This window comes from Caloenas nicobarica, chromosome 25, assembly GCF_036013445.1.
Source record: "Caloenas nicobarica isolate bCalNic1 chromosome 25, bCalNic1.hap1, whole genome shotgun sequence".
In the NCBI taxonomy this organism is placed as follows: domain Eukaryota; kingdom Metazoa; phylum Chordata; class Aves; order Columbiformes; family Columbidae; genus Caloenas; species Caloenas nicobarica.
The window spans coordinates 1,848,988-1,867,415 of record NC_088269.1 but is presented as its reverse complement, the minus strand read 5'-3'; the positions used below and the strand labels follow the sequence as shown (position 1 = coordinate 1,867,415).

Below are 18,428 nucleotides of genomic sequence, written 5' to 3'. Positions count from 1 at the left end.
GGGCCGCTCGGCGTCACGTGATTCCCGGGGGGCGTGGCCGGAGCGATGGCGGCGGCGGAGGGTGCGGAGCGGGGCGGGGGGCTCGGGGCGGTGCGACCCCTGACCCCTGACCTTTGACCCCCGCAGGCTCGGCGCGGCGGAGGCGGCCGGAGCGGGAGGAGGCGGCGGGGCCGCCCCCGGGCCCTTCACCCCCCGGTACCGACCTCAAAACCGGCCCCGGTACCGAGTCTGGGCTGGCCCAGCGCCTCCTGGGCTTCGAGCTGCGGGACCTGACGCGCTGGGACCGGTTCGTGCGGCTGCTGCACCGGCCCACCGACCCCGCGGGGCTGGGGGCCTTCCGGGCCGCCTTCGGTGAGGGATCGGGGAATCGGGGCACCGGAGACACCGGGAAGCTTGTGGGGGGCACCGGGGGTTCCAGGCTCGGGGGGAGCTCAGGAGCCTTGGGAGGGGGGATGGGGATTCTGGGGGACCCAGGCGTCCGGGAGGGTGTCACTGGAGTGACCCTGGTGTTCAGAGGGGACCCAAGTGTCCAGGGGAGAACCCAGGCGTCCGGGGGGACCCAGGCGTCCGGGGAGGGTGTGACTGAGGGGACCCCGGTGTCTGGGAGGGACCCAGGAGTCCGGGGGGGGACTCGGGCATCTGGGGAGGACCCAGGCATCCGAGGGGGTGTCACCGGGGGGACCCAGGCGTCCAGGGGGGACCTTGGTGTTCAGAGGGGACCCAAATGTCCAGGGGAGAACCCAGACATCCAGGGGGGGACCCAGGCATCCGGTGGGACTTGGGCATCCAGAGGGGACCCAGGTGTCCAGGCCGTGACACGTCAGCAGCGGAGCAAAGGCCAAGACAGAGGCTGGGGGGTGGGGGTCGGTGTCCGGCCAGACGCCTGGGTCCCCGTGCGGGTCACCGACCCCCCGTCCCGTCCCCAGGGCTGCTGATGGCGCTGGACGTGCCGCAGGAGCGGGGGCTGGCGCAGCTGGACCGGCGCTTCCTGGACGGGCTGGAGGTTTGTCGGTTCCCGCTGCTGCCGTTCCTGCGGCCGCTGCCCCTCGACTGGATGTACCTGCTGTATGCGGTCATGTTCCTGGGTACGGACAGGGTCCCCAAGGTGACAGAGGGTCTCCAAGATGGACACAAGGTCCTCAAGGTGGCTCAGGACCCCTAAGGAGTGCACAGGGTCCCCAGGCTGGGCACAGGGGCCCCAAGTTGGGCACAGGCTCCCCACATTGGGCACAAGGTCCCCATGGTGACACAGGGGCCCTACATTGGGCACAGGGTCCCCAAGTTGGCCACAAGGTCCTCAAGGTGGCACAGGGTCCCCAGGGTGGCTCAGGGCCCCTAAAGTGGCACAGGGTCCCCAGGGTGGGTACTTGGTCCCCAAGTTGCGTACAAGGTCCTGAAGGTGCCACAGGGTCCCCAGGGTGGCTCAGGGCCTCTAAAGTGGCACGAGGTCTCCAAGATAGATGGACACAAGGTCCCCAAGGTGGTCACAAGGTCCTCAAGGTGGCCACAGGGTCCTCAGGGTGGACACAATGTCCCTGAGGTGGCACCAAGTCCCTGCTTGGGCATAAGGTCCTTGGAGTGGTCCCCAAGGTGGCACAGGGTCCCCAAGCTGGGCACAAGGTCCCCATGGTGGCTCAGGGCCCCTAAGGTGGCACAGGGTCCCCAGGCTGGGTACTGGGTCCCCAATCTGGGTACAAGGTCCTCAAGGTGGCCACAGGGGACACCGGGGGCACAGGGGACAGGAACGGGGGTGGGTACTGTGGTGGGGATAGGGAGTGGGATGGGGGACTGTGAAAGGATGGGGACACAGGTGGGGACAGGGACCAGGAGGGGAAGTGGGGAAGGATGGGGACAAGCAGGGGGTGGCACTGGGACAGAAATGGAGGTGGGATGGGGACACGAGCCGTGGTGGAGACCAGCAATGGGGTGGGAATGGGGAGAGGGATGGGCAGTGGGACTGGGATGGTGTTGGGGACAGGGACTGGGATGGGGACAGGGACATGTACCAGGAGGAGAAACAGGGAAGGGTGGGGACACAGATGGGGACAAGCAGGGGGTGGCATGGGCACAGAAATGGGGATGGGGTGGGGACAGGAGCCATGGTGGGGACCAGCACTGGGGAGAATGGGGACAGGAACTGCGGTGGGGACAGGGACAGGGACTGGGATGGGGACGGGGACTGGGATGGGGACAGGGACTGCGGTGGGGCTGTCACTGAGCTGGGGCACCAGGGCTAAGAGAGGAACCAAGGCAGGCTGGGGACAGGTGGAGGGTGGCACTGGGACAGGGACAGTCCCCATGGTCGGCGTGGGGACAGACACCACCATGGCACAGGGGACAGGGACCGGGAGGCTCTGGGATGGGGGTGGGCAAACCGGGGAGGGCTGGGGACGGGGCCAGGGCCAGGGGACGGTGACAGGGACAGGTGGCGGGTGCCGCAGGGGCGCTGGGCATCATGGCCGGGTGCTGGTACCGCCTGAGCTGCGCCGCCTTCCTGGGCCCCTACTGGTACGTGCTGCTGCTGGACAAGAGCTCCTGGAACAACCACTCGTACCTGTACGGGCTGCTGGGGACACAGCTGGCGCTGCTGGGCGCCGACCGATACGGGTGCGTGTGGCACTGCCGCCGCCGTGGCACCGGGTGGCACGGGGAGCTGGGGGGACACGGGGGGAGATGTTCCAGCTGGTGCTGACGGGCACCAAACAGTACGGGTGGGCACTGGCACCATGGGTGTCACCAGCGCTGCCACCCTGGGGTGTCACCAGAGTCCCCAGGGCACAGAGAGCTGGGGGGAACATGGGGGGACACGTTCCAGCTGGTGCTGATCGGCAGCAACTGATACAGGTGGGCACTGTCACCCAGGGTGGCATCGGCACTGCCACCAGCACCCCAGGGTGTCACTGGGATGTCCCCAGGGTCCCCCAGGGCACGGGGAGCTGGGGAGACACAGGGGGAATGTTCCAGCTGGTGCTGATGGGCACCAACTGATACAGGTGGGCGTTGGCACCATGGGTGTCACCAGCACTGCCACCCTGGGGTGTCACCAGAGTCCCCAGGGCACAGAGAACTCAGGGGGGACATGGGGCGACATGCTCCAGCTGGCGCTGCTGGGCGCGGACTGATAGAAGTGGCCATGGCACTGTCACCATGGGTGTCACCAGGACCACCACTGGCACCCCAGGGTGTCACTTGGATGTCACCAGGGTCCCCAGGGCACGGGGAGCTGGGGGGACATGGGGGGAGATGTTGCAGCTGGTGCTGATTGGCACCAACTGATAGAGGTGGGCACCGTCATCTGGGGTGTCACCAGCACTGCCACCAGCACCACAGGGTGTCCCCAGGGTCCCCCAGGACATGAGGAGCTGCGGGGGGACGTGGGGGGAGATGGTGTCACTGGGGCTGGTGGGTGGCACAGGCTGGGGGCACCGTGGGGTGGGTCACCCGGGGGGTGGCACAGGACCCGGTGTCCTTAAGGCCAGGGTCCCCTGGGTCTGTGTCCCCAGTGGGTGGCACAAGCCCTGGTGTCCCCTGTAGCACCAGGGTCCCCTGGCTGTGTGTCCCCATGGCGTGACAAAGACCCCATAGCACCAGGGTCCCCATGGGGTGGTGGCACAGACCCCAGTGTCCCCCACATCCCTGGGGTCCCCATGGGGTGGCCCCCGTGTCCCCCACATCCCCTGGGTCCCCATGGGGTGACCCCAGTGTCCCCCACAGCACCACAGTTTCCCTGGGACCCTGGTGTCGCTGGGGTGACTGTGTCCTGTCCCCGTGTCCCCCGTGTCCCCGCAGGTCCGTGGACGGGCTGTTCCGTCCCCAGAAGCGCAACGCGCACGTCCCGCTGTGGAACTACGCGCTGCTGCGCGCGCAGGTGGGTCCCCGTGTCCCCCTCCCCCGGACGCCGGGGTCCCCGTGCCCCCCTGACCCCTGTGCCCCCCAGATCTTCATCGTGTACTTCATCGCGGGGCTGAAGAAGCTGGACGCTGACTGGGTGGGCGGCTACTCCATGAACAGCCTGGCCCGGCACTGGCTCTTCACACCGTTCCGGTGAGGAGGAGGAGGAGGGTGGGGGGGATGAAGATGAGGAGGGTGATGGGGACAGAGTCGGGGAGAAGGGGGTGGGGGTGAGGAAGGTGAAGCTGAGGAGGGTGAGGCCAAGGAGGTGCTGAGGAGGGTGGTGGGGACAGGGTGAGGATGAGGAGGGCGACGGGTGAAGACAAGGAGGAAGAGGGTGAAGATGAGGAGGGTGACACGGTGAGGATGAGGAGGGTGATGGGGACAGGGTGAGGATGAGGAGGGTGACGGGGTGAGGATGAGGATGAAAAGGGTGAAGATAAGGGGGGTGGTGGGGACAAGGTGAGGATGAGGAGGGTGGGGGTGAGGAAGATGAAGCTGAGGAGGGTGAGGCTGAGGAAGGGGACGGTGAGGATGATGAGGGTGAGGAAGGTGCTGAGGGGTGAGGTGAGGAGGGTGGGGGTGAGGATGAGGAGGGTGCTGAGGAAGGTGAAGAGAGCAAGGGGTGAAGATGAGGAGGGTGATGGGGTGAGGATGAGGAAGGTGGGGGTGAGGAAGATGAAGCTGAAGAGGATGCTGAGGAAGGTGAGGATGAGGATGATGCTGAGGGCACTGCTGGAGGTGAGGACGATGAGGAGAGCGCTGAGGAAGATGATGATGCTGAGATACTGATGAGGAGAGTGAGGATGAGGGCACTGATGGAAGGTGACGATGCTGATGCTGAGGAGGATGAGGATGCTGATGCTGAGGCACTGGTGAAGGTGAGGATGAGGAAGATGAGGAGGAGGAGCACTGAGGAAGGTGGTGATGCTGATGCTGCTGAGGTACTGATAAGGGTGATGATGAGGAGGGCATTGACGAAGATGAGGATGATGAAGATCATGCTGAGCGCTGATGAAGGTGATGATGATGCTGAGGATGAGGGCACTGATGGTGAGGATGCTGAGCAGTGCTGAAGGTGATGATGACGAGGGTGAGGATGAGGAGCCCTGATGAAGGTGAGGATGATTATGCTGAGGATGAGAGCATGGATGAAGGTGAGGATGGGGATGGTGAGGATGAGGGCACTGATGAAGGTGGGGATGGTGAGGATGAGGGCACTGATGAAGGTGAGGATGAGGAGGGTGAGGAGCACTGGGGAAGGTGGTGATGATGATGATGCTGAGCGCGCTGGTGATGATGATGATGATGCTGAGGATGAGGGCACTGATGGTGAGGATGCTGAGCAGTGCTGAAGGTGATGATGATGAGGGTCAGGATGAGGAGCCCCGATGAAGGTGAGGATGATGATGCTGAGGATGCGAGCGTGGATGAAGGTGAGGATGATGCTGGTGCTGAAGGTGCTGTGAGGAGGGTGAGGATGATGATGCTGAGGTGCTGATGAAGGTGAGGATGCTGCTGTGGGCACTGAGGAGGGTGAGGATGATGAGGATGCTGCTGAGCCCCGCTGAGGGTGCTGTGAGGAGGGTGAGGGTGCGGGTGCTGACGAAGACCCCCCCGTTGCAGGCTGGTGCTGTCGGAGGCGCTGACCAGCCGGCTGGTGGTGCACGGCGGGGGGCTGGCGCTGGATCTCTCCGCCGGGTTCCTGCTCTTCTTCGACGCCTCCCGCCCGCTGGCGCTGCTGCTCACTGGGTACTTCCACGCCATGAACTCCCAGCTCTTCAGCATCGGTGAGACCCCCCCGAGCCCCCCAGACCCCCAAAAAACACCCTCGGACCCCCCCGAGCACCCCCAGACCCCCCAAAAACACCCTAGACCCCCCAGAGCACCCCCAGACCCTCCAAGAAACACCCCCGGGCCCCCAAAACAACTCCAGCCCCCCCAGAGCACCCCCAGACCCTCCAAAACACCCCCCAAACCCCCAGAGCACCCCCAGGCTGAGTAGGGGCACCCAGCCCCACCCAAAACCCCCATAATCTGCACAGAGACCCCCCTAAAACCGCCCTAATCTCCAAATGCCCTCCCCTTCACCCCACACCCCCCTGTGCTGGGGGATCCCTGCCGTGCCCCCCAGGGATGTTCTCGTACACCCCCCAAAAAAAGCCCCGCCACCCCTGGCAGAGCATTCTCGGACCCCCCAAAACTCCCATAACCTGGGCAGGGCACCCCCAGACCCCCCTAAAACAACCCTAATCTGGACAGGAACCCCCCCGAGCTCACTCCACCCTGGGTGGGGGCACCCGGGCACCCTTAAACCCCCCCCAAAAAAAGCCCCCCCCAAGACCCCACCAACACATCCCCAGCCAGTGTGGGGGCACCCAGACCCCCCCAAAACCCCCATAATCTGCACAGAGACCCCCCCAAAACACCCCCAGGCTGGGTGGGGGCACCCAGACACCCTTTAATCCCCCCAAAAGCCCCCCAGGCTGGGCAGGGCACCCCCAAACCCCCCCAAATCCCCCTAATCTGGGCATAGTTCCCCCCCCAAACACCCCTAGGCTGGGTGGGGGCACCCAGACACCCTTAAAGCCCCCCCCTCAGACCCCACTAAAATATCCTCAGCCTGCACAGGGGCACCCAGACCCCCCCAAAACCCCCATAATCTGCACAGAGATCCCCCCAGAACGCCTCTAGGCTGGGTGGGGGCACCCACAGACCCCCCCAAAACCCCCTAATCTGGGCATAGCCCCCTGCAAACACCCCCACCCTGAATGGGGTCACCCAGACACCCTTAAACCCCCCCAAAAAGAGCCCCCCCAAGACCCCACCAACACATCCCCAGCCTACACAGGGGCACCCAGACCCCCCCAAAACCCCCATAATCTCACAGAGACTCCCCCAAAAACCTCCCTAATCTCCAAACACCCCCCCCGCCCGGTGCTGGGGGGTCTCCGCCGTGCCCCCCAGGGATGTTCCCATACACGATGCTGCTGAGCAGCAGCCTGTTCTGCCAGCCCTGCTGGCCCCGCCGCCTGTGCCAGCGCTGCCCCCCCTGGCTGCGGGGGGGGCTCCCCAGCACCCGGCCCCCCCAGCGCAGCCCCGACTGCTGCTACGGCCCGCGGGGGGGGGCCCGGGGGGGCCTTCGGCCTCGCCAGCACCTCGCGGCCGCCTTCACCATCCTCTACGTGCTGGAGCAGCTGTTCCTGCCCTACTCGCACTTCGTCACCCCGGTGGGGGCTCAGGGGGGGTTGGGGACATGGTGGGGGGGCACTTTGGGGGTGGGGGGGTGTAATTTTGGGGACCCGAGGAGCATTTTTGGGGGCATTTTGGAGGATATGGGGGCATTTAAGGAATGTGGAGGGGGTAATTATTGGGGACATGGGGGCATTTAGGGGATGGGAAGGGTTATTTTGGGGACATGGGGGGGCACTTTGGGGGATGGGGGAGGCACTTTGGGGGATGCGGGGGGCATTTTGGGGACCTGAGGAGCATTTTGGGGGGAATTTTTGGAGACATGGGGGCATTTTGGGGACATGGGGGCATTTAGGGGATGGGGAAGGGTAATTTTGGGGACATGGGGGGGCACTTTGGGGGTCGGGGGGTAATTTTGGGGATGTGGGGGGTGCTTTTATGGACCTGAGGAGCATTTTGGGGGGCATTTTTGGGGACCTGGGAGCATTTTGGGGGGGACATGGGGGGGCACTTTGAGGACATGGGGGGGTAATTTTGGGGTATGTGGGGGGTGTTCTGGGGGACACGAGGAGCATTTTTGAGGGCATTTTTGGGGACATGGGGCATTTTTGGGGATGTGGGGGGGTAATTTTAGGGGACATGGGGCATTTGGGGGGGACAGGGCATTTTGGGGACATGGGGGGCTTTGAGGACAGGGGGGTAATTTTGGGGGCATTTTTGGGGGACAGGGGCATTTTAGGAAAGTGGAGGGTCATTTTGGGGCATGTGGGGGGGCATATTGGGAACATGGAGGGGTAATTGTGGGGGACATGGGGAGGGACTTTAGGGGACGTAGGGGACATTTGGGGGTTGGCGGGGGCATTTTGGGGACTTGGGGGGGCTCTTAGGACATGGGGTGGGGGCATTTTGGGGGTGTGGGGTGTAATTTTGGGGGGGGCACAGGGATGTTGGCACCCCCAGGGGTGGGAGGAGGGGGAACAGGGGGGTCCCCATCCCCTTGTCATCGCCGTCTCCCGGTGTCACCCCCCCCGCAATGTGTCCTGTCCCCCCGCCCAGGGCTACAACAACTGGACCAACGGACTCTACGGCTACTCCTGGGACATGATGGTTCATTCCCGCTCCCACCAGCACGTCAAGATCACCTATCGGGATGGGGTGACCGGAGAGCGGGGGTACCTGAAACCGGGGGTGAGCTGGGGGGGCCCCAAACATCCCCCCGAACCCCCCCCCCGAGCACCCCCCGGCTGAGCAGGGGCACCCAGACCCCCTTAAACCCCTCCCAAAACATCCCTGGCCTGGACAGGGGCACCCAGAGCCCCTAAAACCCCCCCAAAACACCCCCAGACTGAGTGGGGGCTCCAAGACCCCCCCCCACCAAAGCCCCCCCCCAATCTGGACAAGGCCCCCCCCAGAGCACCCCCACCCTGTGTGGGGGCACCCAGACCCCCCCCAAAATCATCCTGACCCTGCACACGGGCACCCCCAAAACCCCCCACCCTGGGCAGGGGCACCCAGGCACCCCCAGCTTGGACAGGGCCACCCAAACTCTACCCCCCCACCCCAAAAAAACCACCCCTGCTGTGTATGAAGGCCCCCCCAGACCTTCCCCCCAAAGCCCCCCCCAGTCTGGACAAAGCCCCCCCCAGATCACCCCCCCAAGCCAAACAGGGCACCCAGAGCCCCTTAAACCCCCCACAAAAGCCCCTCCACCCCAAGCAAGGCACCCTCAGACCCCCCAAGCCCCCCTAATCTGCACAAGGGCACCCCCAAAACACCCCCAGGCTGGGTGGGGGCACCCAAACCCCCCCCAGTCTGGACAAAGCCCCCCCCCAGATCACCCCCCAAGCCAAACAGGGCACCCAGAGCCCCTTAAACCCCCCACAAAAGCCCCTCCACCCCAAGCAAGGCACCCTCAGACCCCCCCAAACCCCCCTAATCTGGACAAAGGCCCCTTCCCAGACCCCGCCCTGGGCTCAGGCCCCCCCCGGCCCCCCAGGTGTTCACGCAGACGCGGCGCTGGAAGGACCACGCTGACATGCTCAAGCAATACGCGACCTGCCTGAGCCAGCTGCTCCCGCGCTACAACGTGTCCCAGCCCCGCATCTACTTCGACATCTGGGTGTCCATCAACGAGCGCTTCCAGCAGAGGTGCGGGGGGCCGGGGGGGCTCTGGGGGACTAGAGTGACTGTCAGCAAGTTTGCTGGTGACACCAAACTGGGAGGCGCGGCTGACACTGGGAGGCTGTGCTGCCATCCAGAGACCTGCACAGGCTGGAGAGCCGGGCGGGGAAAAATTGAATGGAATAGAACAAGGGCAAGTGCAGAGTCTTGAATCTGGGCAGGCACAACCTCAGGTTCCAGTATAAGTTGGGGAACGAGCTGTTGGAGAGCAGTGAAAAGGGAGCTGGGGGTCCTGGGGACAGCAGGGTGACCATGAGCCAGCACTGGGCCCTCGTGGCCAGGAAGGGCAATGGGACCTGGGGGGATTAGAAGTGGGTTGGTCAGTAGGTCAGAGAGGTTCTCCTGCCCCTCTCCTCTGCCCTTGGAAAAAGGGTTTAGTTCAGATACTATCAGCATATGCTTGGGGAACATATATATACATACATATATATTATACATAGCCATACCACCCTGAGAATGCCCGATTTCGTCTGATCTTGGAAGCTAAGCAGGGTCAGGCCCGGTTAGTACTTGGATGGGAGACCATCTGGGAATACCGGGTGCTGTGGGCTGGGCCAGCACTGGGCCCTTGTGGGCAGGAAGGCCAGTGGGACCTGACGGGGATTAGAAGGGGGGTGGTCAGTAGGTCAGAGAGGTTCTCCTGCCCCTCTACTCTGCCCTGGTGAGGCCGCATCTGGAATATTGTGTCCGGTTCTGGGCCCCTCAGTTCCAGCAGGACAGGGAACTGCTGCAGAGAGTCCAGCGCAGCCACGGAGATGCTGGAGGGAGTGGAGCATCTCCCGTGTGAGGAAAGGCTGAGGAGCTGGGGCTCTGAGCTGGAGAAGAGGAGACTGAGGGGTGACTCATTCATGGGGATCAATATGGAAAGGGGGAGTGTCAGGAGGATGGAGCCAGGCTCTTCTGGGTGACAACCAGTGACAGGACAAGGGGCAATGGGTGCAAACTGGAACACAGGAGGTTCCACTTGAATATGAGAAGAAACTTCTTCCCAGTGAGGGAGCCAGAGCCTGGCCCAGGCTGCCCAGGGAGGTTGTGGAGTCTCCTTCTCTGCAGACATTCCAACCCGCCTGGACACCTTCTGTGTAACCTCATCTGGGTGTTCCTGCTCCGGCGGGGGGATTGGGCTGGATGAGCTTTCGAGCTCCCTTCCAACCCCTGACACTCTGTGGTCCTGTGAGGTCCCACGCGTCCCCGCAGGCTGGTGGACCCGCGCGTGGACGTGGTGCGGGCGCCCTGGTCCCCGTGGGTGCCCACGCCGTGGGTGCTGCCGCTGCTGCTGGAGCTGTCGCCCTGGCGGGAGCGGCTGCAGGAGCTGGAGAGCCAGCTGGACGGACACACGGACGCCGTCTTCATCGCAGACTTCCCTGGTATGTGGTCATGGGGGGGGTACATACATGGATTTTTTTTTTGGGGGGGGGGGTTTGAACCCTGTTTTTTGTGTCTCCGTCCCCACCAGGGCTGCACCTGGAGAACTTTGTGAGCGAGGACCTGGGGAACACCAGCCTGCGGGTGCTGCGCGGGGAGGTGCTGGTGGAGCTGGTGGAGCAGAACGTCAACCGCTCCCTGCGCGAGGGGGACGGGATGCAGGTGACAGTGCGGGGGGGGGTCTCCAAAAGGTACTGCCAGGGTCCCCAAAGGGTTCTGGGGAGTGTTCCCAAAGGGTGATGTGAGGGAGGTGCTGGTGGAGCAGAACATCAACCACGCCCTGTGTGATGGGACATAGGGGACAAAGTGGGGCTGGGGTGGTCCCCAAAGGTGCTCTGGGGGGTCCCTAAAGTCTACTGACCCCCCCTGTGTCTGCAAAGGGTCCAGTGGGGGGTCCCCAAAAGCTGCTGGGGGTCACCAAAAGGGTGATGTGAGGGCAGAACAGAACCTCAACAATTCCCTGTGACGGGATGTAGGTGACACTGTGAGGGGGGACACAGGGAGGCTGGGGGGTCCCCAGATGGTGCTCTGAGGGTCCCCAGAGTCTACTGACCCCCCCCATGTCCCCAAAATGTGCTGGGGGGGGGGTCCCCAAAAGGTGATGTGAGGGAGGAGCTGGTGGAGCAGAACCTCAGCTGTTCCCTGCACAATGGGACATAGGTGACACCATGGAGGGGGGAACACGGCGGGGGTCCGCAAAACATGCTGTGAGGGTCCCCAAAGGCTTCTGTGTCCCACAAGGGTCCTGTGGCGTCCCCAGAGGGTGCTGCGGGATCCCAATGGGTGATGTGAGGGAGGAACAGAACATGAACTGCTCCCTGTACAAGGGGACACAGGTGACACCACAGGGGACACACAGAGGGCTCCGGGGGGTGGCCCCAAAGGCTGCTGACCCCTCCGTGTCCCCAGCTGCCCGCGGGCCAGTACCACAAGGTGCACACGGTGTCCCCGGAGCCCTCGTGCTACATGTACCTGTACATCAACACCACGGCCGTGACGCTGGAGCGGAACCTGACGCGGCTGCGGGAACTGCGGGACCGGCTGCGCAACGGCACCGGTGAGCGTGGGGGGAGCCGGGGACCCCCCCCCGAACCCCCAAAAACCCCCTGTGAGCCCCCACCATCCCCGCAGAGACGGAGCCGCTGCCCCCGGAGCTGCGGCCGCTGCTGGGGGAGCCCGTTCCCAACGGGGTGTCCGCGGACCCGCTGGTGACGACGTTTCTGCGCTGGGAGCAGCGGCTGGAGCAGCAGAACCGGCGGCGCGAGGCCGGGCTGGCCCCGCGGCTCCTGCGCTTCCTCCGCAGGAAATTCTACCTCTTCCGCCGCAGGTCAGCCCTAAAATCACCTCTTTTTTTTATTCCCCCCTAATTTCATCCCCGAATCATTAACCCGGTCCCCGCGCAGCGCCCTGATGACGATGATCTCCCTGCGCAACCTGGCGCTGGGGCGGCCGCCGCCGGAGCAGCTGGCGCAGGAGGTGACATTTGCCAACTGGCGCGGGGAGGAAGAGGAGGGACGGCCCGAGGACAGTGCCAGGGGGGACCCCGAGCTCTGAACGCCCCCAAAAAACCCCCGTTTTTTAAGCCAACCCACGTACAAACTCAGGCAGGTTTACAGTTAAACCCAGCAGTTTTATTAAGTTTTTTCAACTTTTTTTTTTTTTTTGGAATTGGTGAGATCGAAACGAAATGTAATAAAACCTTATTACAAGAAAGAAATTTAAAAAAAAAAAAAAAAGGAGAAAGCCCCTTGAACCATCACCCCCAAACCCCAACCGAGGCCGTTCTGGGGGCGCCGGCCCCCCCAGGACGGGCAGTAAACAAGCCGGCTTCTCTGTACCACACCGGCCAAATGCGCCACGTCCTGGGGCTGGCGGCCCCAAAAACCCGATTTCCCCCTTTTTTACCCCAATTCAGAGGCTTTTTGAGCCTCTTGGGGCAGGGGGGAAAGTGGGCTGGAGGGGGGTGGGGGTGCTGGGGGGGCTTTCTGGAAAATCCAGAGCTGCCGTCTGAGCCCGGGGGCTTCTCTGTACTCACACCCCTCGCCTCAGCACACAATAAATACACCGCTAGAAAACAAAACAAAACAAAAAGAACGTTCAAGTATGAAGGGCCCAAAAAAATCTCCCCTTTTTCCCCCAAAAATACATGGAGAAAACTCGGCTGAGCCCCCCCCCGCAGCGCTGAGGTGGGAATGGGGGGGGTTGTGCAGTTGTGGAGTCACTTCTGCTTTTTTAGAAAAAGAAAAAAAAAAAAAATAACCATAAAATATTTTTCCTCCGGTACCAAACCTGCACGGGGCAGGGAGGTGGTTTTAACACCACCCCCCCCTTAAAAAAACGTGCATCCTCCAAGAGGTTTAAAATGTGGGTTAAGAACAAAACCAGCACCAGCGAGATCCTGGGGGCAAAGAGGGGGACCCAAATGTATCCCCCCCCTCAGCGGTACAGTGGGGTCGGGGCGGGGAAGCGCTCGGGGGCTTTTTGTCGTCTCTGAGCTCAGACGTCGCACGAGGATTTTTGTTTAAAAAGAAGCCGGAGGGCTCGGCAGGGAGAGGCACGAGGCCGCGCGTGGTCCCCACGCAACCGAAATGATGGCGAGAGACAGAGAAAAGAGAGAAAAACCAGGGTGGGGGGACACGGGGGGGGCCGGGAGCTCTTTCCCCCAGAGCCCGCGAGCTTCTCTGTAGCCTACGCCCGCGGGAATGGGGGGAAAAAGCCTGAACAAGGCGGTTTTGTGTTAATATTTGAGTTTTTTGGGCACTTCCCAGGGGAAGCTGTCCCTGCCGAAGTGGCCGTAGGCAGCGGTTCGCTGGTACAGGGGCCGCTTCAGGTCCAGGTCCCTGCAACGCAACGGGGTGCGGGTCACAAATGGGGGGGCCAGCCGCGGACGCCCTGTCCCTGCTGCCCCCTCCCATCCCCAGGGGGTGGTTTTGGAGCTTCTCCCCCACCCCATAAATTCCAGAGAAGCTCCAATCGGATACTCACCCCCGTCCGCGCCCCAAAGTGCTTTATCCTCCGGCTTTTTTCTGCTCGTCGCGGGGCCGGTTCCAGTCGCACCGGGCGGTGACCGTGGGCTGGGGACCCCCAAATGCTGCCACCACCCTGGCGTCCCCCCAACTGTCTGTGCGTCCCCCCCTACACCCCATTACCTGACGATCACCCCGGGGCGAAGGTCGAAATTCTTCTTGACGATCTCCAGCAGCTCCCGCTCGCTCTTCTGGGAGGTGCCGTAGTGGAAGATGGAGATGGACAAGGGGTGCGACACCCCGATGGCGTACGAGACCTGGGTGGGGGGGCAGCGATTAACCCCAGAGAGCCCCCCTAGAACAGCACAGGGAAGGGGGAATCTCCCCACACCCACCTGCACCAGCACCCGGCGGCACAGACCAGCCTTGATGAGCGACTTGGCCACCCAGCGCGCGGCGTAGGCGGCCGAACGATCCACTTTGGTGTAATCTTTCCCCGAAAAGGCACCGCCGCCGTGGGCCCCCCAGCCCCCATACGTGTCCACGATGATCTTGCGGCCGGTCAAACCGGCGTCGCCCTGCGAAGGACAAGCGTCACGGCCGCGCCACTGGCACCGCGCTGGCCCCGCCACACTGGGAGCGGCACCGGTACCTGGGGGCCGCCGATGACGAAGCGGCCGCTGGGCTGCAGGTGGTAGATGGTGTCGTCGTCCAGGTACTTGGCCGGCACCACGGCCTTGATCACCTTCTCCTTGAGCGCATCCCGCATCTCGTCCAGCGACATCTCCTCGTCGTGCTGCACCGAGATGACGATGGTGTGCACGCGGATGGGGATGACGGCGCCGCGGTCCTGCATGTACTGCACCGTCACCTGCCGGGGACACGTGGGGTCAGGGGGCTCCCGGGAGCGGTTTTGGGGACACGACGAAGCGTCTCGGTGTCCTCACCTGCGTCTTGGAGTCAGGGCGCAGCCAGGGCAGGGTCCCATTCCGCCGCAGCTCGGCCAGTTTGGCATTGAGCTTGTGCGCCAGGACGATGGTGAGCGGCATACACTCCTCCGTCTCGTCCGTGGCGTAGCCGAACATCAGCCCCTGCGGCACAGGGAGGGGGGACGGTGACACCGCCGTTCCTGCGGCTGAATTCGGTGTCTCGGGGGCCGCGGGGACCCACCTGGTCGCCGGCACCAATGTCCTCCTCGCTGCGGTCCAGGTGGACGCCCTGGGCGATGTCGGGTGACTGCTGCTCCAGGGCCACCAGCACGTTGCACGTCTTGTAGTCAAAGCCTGGGGGGGACGGGGATGCGGTGAGCGCGGGTGACAAACCCCGCGGTGACAGTGGGTGACCCCCCCGGCACATACCTTTGGAAGAGTCGTCGTAACCGATGTGCTTGATGGTGTCCCGGACAACTTTCTGGTAGTCGACGGCGGCCCGCGAGGTGATCTCACCCGCCAGCAGGATCATCCCCGTCTTCGCCACCGTTTCTGACGGGAAAGGGGATGACGTCAGCGCCAGCGTCACCAGCCCGGCGCCACTGTCACCCCGTGTCCCCGGGGAGTCACTCACCACAGGCCACCTTGGCGTCGGGGTCCTGCTTGAGATGCGCGTCCAGGACGGCGTCGCTGATCTGGTCACAGATTTTATCTGGGGAGGGGACAGCGGCCGTCAGGGCAGCGCGGCACAGAATGGCACAGACCGGCACGGCCCTTCCTTCCTGCGCCCGGCCCTGGCACTGCCGGGTTGCACTAAGCCGGGATCCAGCACAAGCCTCCCCGGCACACACAGCGCTCGCCTTGTCCCCGCACCGGGTTATTAGCCTGGAATTCCAGGCATTTCCCAGTTAAGCTCCAGTTACAGCTGGGTCAGGGCTCGGGCTCAGCTACCTAAGGCATCGCCAACGGGCACCAGCACCCCTGGCAGCTCCCTCCACATCACCAGAGCCCCCCAGTACCGCGCTGGGTTATTCTGGGAGCAGCAGAGCCCCCTCCTGCTCCCGCACTCCCCAGGGGCCATCGTGGTGATCAGTGGCATCCCCGGCACCGCCGCCGTCCTTGGCCACGACCTTTCAGGCCGGATTTAGGGGAGGATGGGGAAGGCGGCTCCGCCGGCTGCGGCTCGGGGTGAAAGAGCGCGGGATCGGACCTTACACCCGCACGCGGCCGCTCAACTCCTGCTCCTCGCCCCAGCGCGTGATCTCAGGGACGGGGAGTCCTTCAGCGGGGTGGGGAGCTCCAAAGAGCAGCCGCAAGGCTTTGGTGACGCCAACGGGTGTCGTGGCGGGGGATGATGGGGCGGGATGGGGGGTCAGGGTGGGTGCGGGCAGCGGTCCACACGTCACGGGCTGCAGAGCGCTGAGCACAAAGGGATGGGGCTTGGACACAGCCCGGGGGTCCCCAACAGCCCCCATGGGGGTCCCCACCCTCCCGCTGTGGGGGGGGCACGTCTGGGGACCCCCGGGGTGGGGGAGCTCAGGGTGCCCAGCGCTGGGGGAGCACGGGAGATCCCCGTGGGGGGGTCGGGGTGCCCGGAGGGTGGCACCCCGCTGGTCCCTGGCCAGGCGGGGGGAGGGTGTCCCTTCTCCGGGGCTGTCACGGCCCCAGTGTCCCCGGGGGGGGAACCAGAGACAAACCACCACCACCACCACCCCCCACCCCCCCCCCGCCCCGTTCCCGCCGCCCTCAGGTTGCTGCTTAGTCACGGCTGAGTCACGGCGGTCCCCGGCCCGCCTCGTCCTTGCGTCACCCGGTGCGACCCCCCCGTCCCCGCCAGCCCCGGGTGCGCGTCGCGCCGTGTCCGCTCCCCCCCACCCCCCGCCCCCCTACGCGGGAAGCACGTGCGCGCCGGGGCCCGCAATGCGGCGCGCGCGGCCCCGCGCTGCGCGCGCGCCCGGTGGCATCACCGCCCCCCCCCAACCTGTCCGACCCCCCCACCCCCACCCTCCGGGCGCGCCCCCTCCCCTCCCCCCCCGCTCCTCCCCCCGCCCGCCCGGAGGCGGCCCCGCGCCGTCGGGCCGCGCCTGCGCGCTCGCCGCCGCGCCTCGGCCCGCACCTGGGTGCCCCTCGCCCACAGACTCGGAGGTGAAGAGGAAGGTGCCCTCCTCGATGAACACCTCATGGAAGCCGTTGAGTTGCCCGTTCATGGCTGAGGAGGCGGAGCGGCGACGGGCGGGAGTGCGGGCGGGAAGTGCGGCGGGCAACGGGACTCTGTGACGGCCGAAGCGGACTGAGTGGGGCGCCCGCTGCCCAGCCTCCATTTATAGTCTCCTTGCCCCGCCCCGCTGCCCCTTCCTACCAATAGCAGGCGCCGAACGGGCCGCGGGGGCGGGGCGACGGAACCACTGCAGGCCGGCGGGGGAGATGCGTTACGTAACGCCGAGCGAGGCCATCTCCGCCGTGAATGCCTGGTTCCCCCCGCGGCCAACCGGGAAGCGAGCGGGCCTCAGAGGGCGACTGAGCCGTGCTGCCTTCCCTCGGGGCGAGGCGAGGCGGGCGGGAACCGGCGCTTCCTGCCGCTCCCCCCCGGCACGGCCGTGTGGAGCTTCCCGCGCGGCCCGGCAGCGCGAGGCGGCGAGCGCACGCATGCGCAGTGCGTCGCCCGCGGGCGGCGAGGACGGCCCCTCCCTGCCGCCGCCATCTTGCGCGCGGAGCGGCCCGCCATTGTGCGGCGTCCGGGCCCCGGCGCCCCCGCCACCGGCTGCCCGCGCCCCGCCGCCCGCCCCGGGCCGCCCGCCCGGCCCCGCCGCCGCCGCCGCCCACCCCATCCCGCCGCCTTCTGCCCCATCCCGCCGCCTGCCGCCGCCATCTTGTGATAACGGGGCAGCTGCACAGCCGGAGGGCACCGGGCAGGCCCGGGCCCAGCAGCCGGTACCGGGGCTGCGGGTCCGCCCGGGCGCTGCGGCCGGCGGGCGGGGCTGAGGCCGCAGCGGGGCAGGGGCCGCACCCGGGCAGGGGCCGCACCCGGGCAGGCGGCCTGTCGCCCTTTGACACCTGACGCAACTGGGCGCTGGTGTTGCCAGCGCTGGAGCCGCCCCAGCTGCCCCGGGCACACCCGGTGTGGCTGATGGTCACCCCGCAGGGCCAGGACAGACGGACAGGACACATCCCTGTGCCCAGGACAGACAGACACCCAAAGCCGACAAGCACCCAGGACCCCCCTCACCAGGACAGACAGACAGCTGGGACCCACGTGCCCACAACAGATAGACACCCCGCACCCTAATACCCAGGACAGACAGACACCTGACACCCATATGCCCAGGACAGACAGACAACTGGGGACCCAAGTGCTCAGGACAGATGGACACCTAGGACCCACATGCCCAGATCAGCTGGGACACCTAAAACAGACACCCAGTTACCCAGGACAGATGCCCACAGCCAACAAGCACCCAGGACCCATACAGGCCCCACGTACTCAGGACAGACAGACTGACACCCAGCACCCCAGTACAGACAGACACCTGGCACCCATACACTCAGGACAGACAGACAACTGGGGCCCCAAGTGCCCAAGACGGATGGACACCCGTGTCCAGGACACGGGGGAGCCCCGGACATGCGGGGCCAGTGGGCGGAGCCCCGTCCCCTCCTCGCTCATTTGCATAGGGGCGGCACCGCCCGGGTACATTTGCATACGGGGCGGGGCCAAATTTGCATGTTGCGCGGGCCCGCGCTTGCGGACCCAGTCCCGGGCCGGGGGGTCCCCGTTATCACCTCCCCCGGCCCGCCAGGACCCTCCCGCTGCCCCGGGATCCGGTACAACCCTCCGGGGCCTTTC

The 18,428-nt window shown here is 65.1% G+C and overlaps 2 protein-coding genes and 1 pseudogene across 3 annotated transcripts; 2 read left to right on the top strand and 1 right to left on the bottom strand.

The window, feature by feature from the left end:
• Positions 1-22: 22 nt before the first annotated feature.
• Positions 23-12,887, top strand: GGCX (gamma-glutamyl carboxylase). 2 transcript variants are annotated; one of them, XM_065651599.1, is made up of 15 exons: positions 23-61; positions 127-351; positions 927-1,085; positions 2,442-2,607; positions 3,790-3,868; positions 3,938-4,044; positions 5,518-5,681; positions 6,859-7,121; positions 8,140-8,271; positions 9,080-9,231; positions 10,443-10,631; positions 10,721-10,851; positions 11,599-11,746; positions 11,821-12,016; positions 12,093-12,887. In XM_065651599.1, exons 1-15 carry the CDS (start codon positions 46-48, stop codon positions 12,852-12,854), a joined length of 2,889 nt encoding a protein of 962 aa, XP_065507671.1. In that variant the 5' UTR covers positions 23-45; the 3' UTR covers positions 12,855-12,887. The 2 variants fall into 2 exon arrangements, with proteins under 2 accessions (XP_065507671.1, XP_065507672.1); XM_065651600.1 differs by having other exon boundaries at positions 10,462-10,631; positions 12,093-12,326.
• Positions 9,697-9,815, top strand: LOC135998607 (5S ribosomal RNA; annotated as a pseudogene).
• MAT2A (methionine adenosyltransferase 2A) lies at positions 12,727-16,866 on the bottom strand. The gene is made up of 9 exons (XM_065651601.1): positions 16,701-16,866; positions 15,219-15,296; positions 15,014-15,136; positions 14,826-14,938; positions 14,603-14,746; positions 14,308-14,526; positions 14,051-14,233; positions 13,839-13,972; positions 12,727-13,529 (listed from the first exon to the last, which is right to left on the bottom strand). The coding sequence occupies exons 1-9, from the start codon at positions 16,789-16,791 to the stop codon at positions 13,427-13,429; spliced, it is 1,188 nt and encodes a 395-aa protein (XP_065507673.1). The 5' UTR covers positions 16,792-16,866; the 3' UTR covers positions 12,727-13,426.
• Between the last annotated feature and the right edge of the window lie 1,562 nt (positions 16,867-18,428).